This window comes from Condylura cristata, unplaced genomic scaffold (assembly GCF_000260355.1).
Source record: "Condylura cristata isolate star-nosed mole 26May11 unplaced genomic scaffold, ConCri1.0 scaffold00010, whole genome shotgun sequence".
NCBI lineage: Eukaryota > Metazoa > Chordata > Mammalia > Eulipotyphla > Talpidae > Condylura > Condylura cristata.
The window spans coordinates 35,085,060-35,094,891 of record NW_004567111.1 but is presented as its reverse complement, the minus strand read 5'-3'; the positions used below and the strand labels follow the sequence as shown (position 1 = coordinate 35,094,891).

The 9,832-nt window shown below is 35.4% G+C and overlaps 1 protein-coding gene across 2 annotated transcripts in view; it reads left to right on the top strand.

Moving 5' to 3' along the window:
• The window catches only part of VWA8 (von Willebrand factor A domain containing 8), a 278,183-nt gene that overhangs the window by 318 nt on the left and 268,033 nt on the right, over window positions 1-9,832 (top strand). For both annotated transcript variants that reach the window (XM_012723268.1, XM_012723269.1), the window contains exons 2-3: window positions 1-74; window positions 7,166-7,243. In XM_012723268.1, coding sequence (XP_012578722.1) covers window positions 1-74; window positions 7,166-7,243 — 152 coding nt within the window. The remainder of the gene's footprint in view (window positions 75-7,165; window positions 7,244-9,832) is intronic.

Here is a 9,832-nt window from a genome sequence, read left to right as displayed (position 1 = left end):
GCGGGGCAGGCCGGGTGGTGGCGGTCGGTGGTCCGAGGTCAGGCTGCTGCACGCCGGGGCGGGGGCTGACACAGGTAACCCCGGGACAACCCCAATGCCCCTGTGGTCCTGGGCTCCGCTGCTGCCCTCCCTCGCTGCTTCGGTGCTTTTGGAAAGGAGCAGCACACGGGGAGTCTTGAGATCCAAGTTGAAGTCCCCACCTGTCTGCTCACTGCTGTGTAACAAGGGGCTTGCACTCTATGAGCCTCGTTCTGTGTAATCCCAGAAATCTGGGCTAAGGTTTCTGATAACTTGGAATAGTGCTTTCTCCTTTCCCCACGGTTGTTTCACCCCGAGAATTCTCTTTTGATTATAGTACACGCAGAGGTTAAGGCAGCAGCTCAGAGGTTGTAGAAAGCTGGACTTGACCTTGCTGTCATAGTCACAATAGCCAGGGCTAGCAGTGACTTTAAAGCTTACATTCTTGCCAAAGATCCCATCGTTCAGGTTTCAAAATGAAGCCAAGTTTCAGTTTTCCTTAAGCACAGGTTCAGCTGTTAGAGTTGAATGCCACAATTTAGTTTACTCCCTACCCCCACTCTGCGATAGAGCTAACTTGCAAGAGATCATGCAGCTAATGAGTGAAATTACAATCACATGTTTTGATTTTTGAACATGTTCTGATTTCTAAGCTCAGTATTTTTGGCATAAGGGATTTTAGGAATTGTGTGTTGGGATTAGGTAATTTGCGCTGGGTAAGGGAAACGGTGTATGATGTTGCTGCTCTTCTAGGCAAGTAAATCTAGGCAAGATTTTGTCATTGCTACTGTTGCTTACAATAACGGAGGTTTCTTCTGTGAAATTGGTAAGTTTCATTGCTCTGTAATCTACCATTGCCCCCCTGCGTTCCAAATCATTTTCCTTGCCAGGAAATGAAATGTAAGTCCCATACGTTTCATACATTCATGTATTCATATTTTGAACAAATTTCTTTCCCGGTAGTGTTGTGATTTCAATTTTTGCCCCTTTCAATTAGTATGACGTCTAAGGTGTTCAGTCAATTGTTTGAGTTTTTTATTTGTTTTTCCTTTGTTCTAGAAGGCAGAGATCAAAAGTGGAAGTGTAACAAAATCTATAATTTTGGTTTGGACTTAAATGATGTGTGGTCCATTTCTCACTGTCTGTCGGGATTTTAGGTTAGGTTACCTAATTTTGTGTCCCAATTTCCTTGTTAAATGAGGATAAGAGTTGTTGTTAGAATTTAACTAGTTAATACACTCCCTGATACATTAATGTTTAACAAACGTTAACTTCTTAGTGTATGTATTTTAAGCAGTGTGAAACTTACTCTCTTTGGCTTTAAAGGAAATTAAACTAGTTCTTTTTAGGTTGACAGATGTCAGAAATATCTGGTGAGAGAAATGAAGCAGATATTAATTCATGTGAACTTTGTAAAAAAATTGTAATTGTTCTTGTGTATAAATAATGTGTATTAATTACAAAAACACAGAAATGTACTTATTCTGACATTTTATAGCCTATATTATATAGGTGCTAGTGATTAATTCTAAATGTCATCAATCATTGATTCTGGTAGGATCATCTAGGAGTAAATTGTGTTACAATCTTAGTTGCCTTACTACTATTAAGGTTCACAAGGTTGAAGGCAAGAGGATTATGGATAAGTATACCTGGGAACTCACCAAAGAGCTGTATTCAGATAAGCACAGTGTGAGCCAGGTAAACAGGAAGAAAGCTCTTGACTAGCTTGGGATATGACATTAGTCATGACAGTTGCAGTGTCCCATTTTGAGCCAGAGGTCATACACAGACAAATGTCCAATCATAAATAGCAGTATGTTGTAACCAATTACAGTTTAGGTTGGAAAGATGCACTCAGCTGCACTCATGCACATGTGACCAGTAACTCACTCTACTCTACCTGTAACTGATCCTGCTTCTTAGTTCTTTGGAAAAACGCAACAAGGTACATGAACTGCAGATACAAGTTACATACTGTTATTGTATTTCCTGGACTGTATGTATTTCTTACTTTTCTTTATATTCCAGTTTGTGCCTGAACAAAACTTTAACTTAAAGTTCAAACAGAAAAATAGGAGGGAGGCTAGAATTGTTTATTGGCTTAAAGATATTGGCTTTTTCAAGCCTAGCAAGCAGAAGGAAGAGAGGGTTATTTATTAAAAACAAAACAAAACAAAAAACAGCAAACTCCAAACCAACTGTTTTTATACTTGATTATTAGATATTCTCAGTATCTATAAAATATAAATTCTTTATAGATCTTTGCTCTTCAATTAGTATTATCTCTTAGTTTTAGGAATAAAGAAATCAGTTAACAAGGTTAGCTACTGCAATTTTCTACAAAAACTATTCCAGTGTTTTCATAGATGGACCCAAACAAATTGGTTTAGTAGGACTCTGATGATATTAAATAGTTGTAGATGTACCATAGATGAAGAGCAAATGATAATGATGGAATCAGTTGTATAATTCACTGTGGCTTATTTAATGCTGTCCTTGAACACCATCCTTATTAAAGGGATTTACTGTGCCAAAGCCTTATGACTTTGTGCATGAAATAACTTTGCTTATAGAAATATTTTTAATACTTTCGGGGGAAAAAGTATGTTTATTGTAAAAAAGTCAAAAATAGTGACAAAATCCCTAAAAACATAATCCTCCCATGCAAATTCATAATTGTCAGCTTTTTGGTGTTCATGTTATTATTTTGAAATATATGTTACACAAATTGTGTTTTTTAATATTTGAAAATATTAACCATGACTGTGAACATATTATGAGATATAAATATTGCTGGGCATGATCTTTTTAAAAAGGTATTTAGTTCATATATATATGTATATACACACACAGTTTCAACAATATTTCATTCTCAGACATTCAGAACATCTATTTTTAAATATATATACAGTACAATAAATACCCAACTATGCATTTTTGTGATTTTTAAGAGCATGTCCTTTGCCTGCAGTAGAATTAATAATGTGGGGGAACTGCAGAATTCTGACTTCAGCTGTGAAATAAAGGTATAAAGGAAAAACTATATACCATAGTTCAGGTTTTAGCTCTGAGTTTACTAGGTATTGACCTTTGGGAAACTGTTTATTTTGATCTTGGACATTTTGACCCTTGTGTACTAAAAATTTAGCAGTGAACCTTCAGAGCAGTGATAACCTGAAGTTTTCTCTTAAAAAAAAAAAAATGGGTGATGGGGTCCTCCCTGGTGGCACAACGGATTAAAGCGCAGCACTAAGAAACTAAAGCCACTTCAGCATGAGTTCGATCCCCGCCCCAGAGGTGACCCACATGGCCTGGCAGACCTCTCCTGACCCTCCAGCCTTCCCCTCAGCAGTGGACTTCATCAGTCTGCCTGTTCTGCTCTCTACTGCTCTCTGTCTCTGGTGAATCCTCTCACCACCCCTGTATCTCTGACCTGTAACCCAGTCTGTATGCATAAATAAATCTTTTTTAAAAAATGGTGACACTAAGAAAGGAGTGGGTTTCCTCCTTTAGGGGATGTTTGGCAATGTTTGAAGTCATTATAACTAAAAGGAAGGGGTTGCTACTGGTGAGACAACTGATGCTGCTAAATATTCCATAGTACACAAGATAGCTCTATACAAAAAAATTATCCAGACCAAATCATCAGTGCTACTTGAGAACTAAACAGACTTCTTTGTTAAAGCCACTAGACATCATTAAATTGTGAATACATTTCAAGCACTGAATGACCTAAAAAAAAAAAATGTTAACATAACCTATAGTTTTAAATTTGTAGGGGTTTAAGAGCATTAACAGTACATTTTAGGAGAGACTACCGCAGATATGTCCGAAATACATAACTGAGAAAGGTACTTTTGAGGTTGGTAAAGATCTTGATAGTAGAACAACCTAGAACTATCTGAAGAAAATATCTGAATTTCTCATAGGTTAAGCCAAGATTTAAATAAAAACTATTAGTCATATAAAATAAAATAAAACTGGCAAAACCATATATTATACAATTTGCTAGTGATTAAACATTGAAGGAAAACAATCCTTTTGGCATTCAACCAATGCTGATGGCCACAAAGGAAAATGTTTAGTTGTGGAAATTGGCAAAATTCTGTATGGACAAGAACAGGGAATATTAATTGATTAAATTTAAACTAGAAAAAACACTTTAAACAAATGTACTTTATTAACAGATCAAGAAATTCTTTCGGCTTAAGGAATTTTGAGGTAAAAGTAATTACTTGTTGAAAATTTCTAAGTGTTACTCTGATTAAAATGTTTTCATACTATCCTTGGTGTCAGGATGTCTAACGCTTCTCTTTGAGCATTCTCTCTGCCTTTGTATTATAAGAATTTATATTAGTCAGCACTCATTTGCTGCTCAGTGACAGGTTGTGCACAGAAAAACATTGATCTTTCACAGAGAAGTCCAGTGGTTTCGGGCTACATGCTGGATTTTTTTTTTTTTAAGACTTATTTGTGCATACTGGGGTACAGGGCCAGAGAAAGTAGTCACCAGAGACAGAGTGGGGAGCAGAACAGGCAGATCTATGAAGTACACTGCTGAGGGGAGCAGCAGGTGGGTCAGGAGAGGTCTACTACACCATGTGGGGTCACCTCCCTGGCTGGGGATTGAATTTGTGCTGCAGTAGCTTCATACTGCTGTGTTTTACACACACCCTCAACCGCACCTTGTGTCACTAGGGAGGGCCCGGAAGAGAAAATATCTTTACCTGTGGACTCTGACATAAATCCTAGTGAAAACTCTTAACTAACTAAGGTTGTATCTTGTAACCATCTTTCGTGTAATTGTGTGCTTAGAAGGTGGAATGCTCTGTCCAGGCTTGTACAGGGTACTCACCTCTGAGAGTTTTGGTGCAGTGGTGAAGGGTGGGAGGAGTGATATAAACAGTTCAGACCACATTGAATGGGTTCTCCCTTGGAGACAGTGCTATTGTCAAAAGAAAAGTGTAAAGAACATCAGGCATTTAAAGCAAAAGTATCAAAAAATGACCAAAAAATCAAGTAATATCCAAAAGATTTTTTTATAAGATTAAGTATTACATAGACATATTATTAATTTTGAATATGGAAATTATTTGCCTATAAAACTTTGGGAAATCACATTAAATTTCAGGTAAAAATATTAAAACTAGCGTATTTAAATACAGTCTTATTTGTAAGGCTTTTCTTTTGGATTCTTTTAAGGATTTTTAATTTTCAAATCCATACTTTCCTTGCTTGAATAAAATATGGCTTAATTTGACAGAAATATTTAAATGGGTTTGTGTACTATATAGGGGCTTAGGTTAATTTGAATTGTGTGGTTGCTTTTTGCAATATTTGTAATAATAAATGTAATTAAATGTTAAACATCATTTTCCATAGTTAAACTTCTTAAGTCATTCTGGTAATTCTAATAATTTCCATTTTTAAAATTATATTTTAGTTTAAAAATATTTTTAAAAAGAAACAATTACATTTAACTGAAATAGTTTAGCTGAAGAAAGACATACGTAGTTTCTTCTGCTACAGTTAGGTTAGTTGTGCTCTAGGTGTCTTTATTTCCCTTTAGCTTAGTATTTACTCCATTTTATTATTTTTTTTCTAAAACTTTGTTTATGCATACAAGAACTGAGGTACAGGCCAGAGGTACAGGGGGTCAGAGTATTCACCAGAGACAGAGTAGAGAGCAGAACAGGCAGGTCAACTGAAATACACTGCTGAAAGGAAGAGTGGGTGGGACAGGAGAGGTCTGCTGTGCCAGGTAGGTTAGCTCCTACTGTAGTGGCTCTCTGTAGCTCGATAATGCAGAGACTTAACTTCTTGTGCAACCAGGAAGGCCCAGTGTATTTTTTTTTTTAAAGATTTATTTATTTGTGCATACAGAACTGGGGTACAGGCCAGAGGCTCAGGGGCGGCGAGAGGCTTCACCAGAGACAGAGTGGGGAGCAGAGCAAGCAGTTCGACGAAGTGCACTGCTGAGGGGAGCAGCGGGTAGGCCAGGAGAGGTCTGCCACGCCATGTGGTCACCTCCGGGGAAGGCGGGGATCGAACTCATGTGGAAGTGGCCTTAGTTTCTCAGTGCTGTGCTTTAACCCACTGCGCCACCAGGGAGGGCCAGGCCCAGTGTATTTTTATTCTTAAAAGTTTTCAATTAGTGTTAGCTGATGTCTAGACTTATTCAGAGGAAAAATTCCTTGAATTTGAACACTATACACACACACACATATCTTCTGTGTTAGAAAGTGTGCCTCTGTTATATTGTGTTCCTACTTCTCTCAATTTACCACATACCTGTAATAAATGGACTTATCTATAAAAACTTTCCCCACAGTTTTACAGATGTGCTCATTTATAAACTCAGTCTCACGGGGTTATTTTGGGATGTGTAAAGTACTTTGAATATAGTAATCATTCAACAAGTGTTGGCTGCTTTTGTTATAATGGTGATTTAAGGTCTCAGAATCCAGGACAGTGACTAACTCAAACCTGGTGGTACTGAAAGATAGGTTGTGACCAACTCCTTCTTAAGTGTCTTTGACCCCTTCCCAAATGAAGTTCATGTGCAGACAGTATCAGTGTGTCTATTTTGCTTTTGGGAAGCACAAAGCTGAGATTGGTGAGTTTAGTCCTGTGCTTTAGATCAGCCAGAAATTGCTATTACTTTAAGAATCAAGAATCATTTAGAAGTTATTGAGAACTTTTGCTTTATCTTAGTTCATGTAGGAAATCGTAGTAAATAAGCCACTGGAGCTTTATTCTTTTTATTTAACTAGAAATGCTAAATTTGGCTGTTATGTTACTAGAGAACTTTAAATTGTACATACTAAAAATCGAACCTTTGAAGATGTGAGAAAGGTTGCTGATACATGTTAAAGATACTGACCTATGGATGCTTTGGATAAACCTAAATAAAATACATCATTTTGTGTTTTATTGACTTTGTTATTACCATTAGTGATAAAATAAACCTGATAAATTTATGTAACTTATCCTTTGGATAGACGTTTGAGAATGTGACTCACAGACAGCTGTATGGCACATTTCTATAATCTCTTTCAGTAGGTCGGGAAATTACTGCAAAGGCAAAGTATGTGGTTTTCTAGTCTCTTGTAATGATTATTTCCTTTTTTATTTCTTTCTTTAGGTGATACTGTTAACATAGGAGACGTATCCTACAAGTTGAAAACTCCTAAAAGCCCAGAACTTGTACCACAGAACTACAGTAAGAAATAGATATTTATGAATGAATAATTTTTAATATTTTATTATGATTGTTTCAGACATATACAAAATTAGAGATAATAATTATGCATATTGTACTTCTCATTGGCTCAATATTTATCAAATATGCCAGCCTTTTATTTGAATCCCAATTTTTGTCCTGGGATATTTAAAACCTATCCCAGACATTGTATGGCTTAATCCACAAGTATTTCAGCCAATATTTATGTGCTTATATACTGTTGTTTCTGTTTCAATTGGGGTAGAATTTACATGCAACAAAATGCAGATTTTTATTTATTTTGATTAGTTTTGAAATTTTATAAATCCCTGTAAAATTGGTTTTATCACCACTGAATTATCTCTTGTTCTTCTCTAAAACCTACCTCTTCTCTTTTCTTTCATAGCAGATTATTTTTTTTTATTTATATAAGGATTAATTTTATTTTTCAGATTTATATAAATTGAATGTAATATTATATGTATAGTATGAGGCTGTGTGTGTATCTGAATTCTTTCTGTTAGGATAATGATTTTGAGTCTCAGCCAATTGCTACAACTAATGGTTTGTTTCAATTGCTGAGTAGTATTACATTGTGGATATATGCACTGGATAAATTTATTATTCTCTTACTGATGGACATTTGACTGGTTTCCATTTTTAAACTATTACAAATAAGGTACTATGAACAATTCTGTGCAAATCTTGGATTCATAAGCTTTTACTTCTTTTGGTTGAATTTTTCAGAGTTGAAATGATGTGTCATTGGTAACATGACTCTACAACACTGCTAGACTTCAAACACTGCCAAACAACTCTCCAAAGTAGTTGGGCCATTTTACCCTTTGACCAAAATTTCCAGATTGTTATTTCAAGTCTTTATTCTATTCAGTCTATTATATGAAGTGGTAACTTAATATAGTTTTTGTTTTATAACAAAACAAAAGCCTTATTGAGCTAAATTACTATAGTAGTCACCTTTTAAAAGTGTACAACTCAGTGATTTTTAGTATTCAGAGTTGTGCAGCCATACTATTAAACTGTAAACATTTTCATCACCCCAAAAACCTCATACCATTACAAGTCACTCCCTTCTTCTATTTTCCTTCTACCTACCCCTTGACTCCCTCTCCTGACCTCTAGCAATTAATACTCTTTCCTTTCTGTAGATTTGCCTATTCTGAACATTTTATGAAAATAGGATCATACGATGTATGTGTCTGACTTATTTCACTGATAATGTTTTCAAGGTCCATTCATTTTGCCCATTATTAGTACTTCATTCCTTTGTATGCTAAGTAACTTTCCATTATATTGATATTCCATGTTTTCTTAATCCATTTGTCAGTTGATGGCCGTCGGATAATTGTCACTTTAGGCCTAATATATATTTATATATGTGAAATGTTGCTATGAACTTTCATATACAAATTTTTGTACAAATAATGTATCCTATAACTCTGTTCACTATTTTGAGCAATTGCCAAAGTATTTTTCAGTAAGGAAAATTTTCTACATTCCACTGATAATGTTTGAAGTCCTGTTTATCCACATATTCACAACACTTGTTATTTTCTCTTTTTGATTAGTTATCTTTGTGTGTATGAAATACCATATTGCAGTTTTGTAATTCCTTGACTCAGTCACTTCTTCACTCAAAATCCCTTATATGATTATATAATGCCTTAAGAGTAAAGGTCAATGCTTAATTTTGTCAAGGATTTATGAGTTACTTTTCTTTGTGTTTTCTAGATACTCTCTTTGCAAACTTTGATACTTTCCCTATGCATTTAAGTGTGGACTTCTTTGATTTTGAACTAATTTGGTTTTTTTTTATCTTCTTAGTTTTTAATCATACTTCTCATAATTTAATGTATTTTTTAAAATATTTACTGATTTATACATACACAAAACTGGGGTATAGACTAGAGGTGCAGGGGGTAAGAAGATTCACCAGAGACAGAGTGGGGAGCAGAATAGGCAGATCTACTGAAATACACTGCTGAGGAGTGCAGAGGGTGAGACAGGAGAGGTCTGCTGCACCATTCTATGTGGGCTGGCTCCCTGGCTGGGATTGGTGTTTGATATCAGGCATTAGCAGTGAGTGATAGCACAGAGACTTAACCTTTAGGCCATCGGGGAGACCCTGAGTGTTATAGTTTGTTAATATTAGTCAGTTGATGATGTACAAACTTTTTTATATTACCTATTTCTATCTACTTTGTCAATTAAGTACTGAGAACAGGATTTTAAACATTTCTATTATGATTGTAGAATTGTCTTTCTTCTATCAATTTATTTCTTGTGTACTTTGAACCTCTAATAGATATGCACCTATTTATAATTGTTATATCTTTATGAATGCTCCTCTTTATTACTGTGCTAAAATTATCTTTTAATACTTATTGTTAAAGTTTGTTTTAGCTGGTAATAATATAAGCCACACTAGATATTTTTTTTTTAATTTTTTTTTTATTAAAAAGTTTATTTTTACATCATTTTTCACATTTTTTTTTTCATCTCAATTGTAATCCCCACGGGTTTCCCATCACCAAATCACCCCTGTGCCACCACCATAGTCCCGTGCAT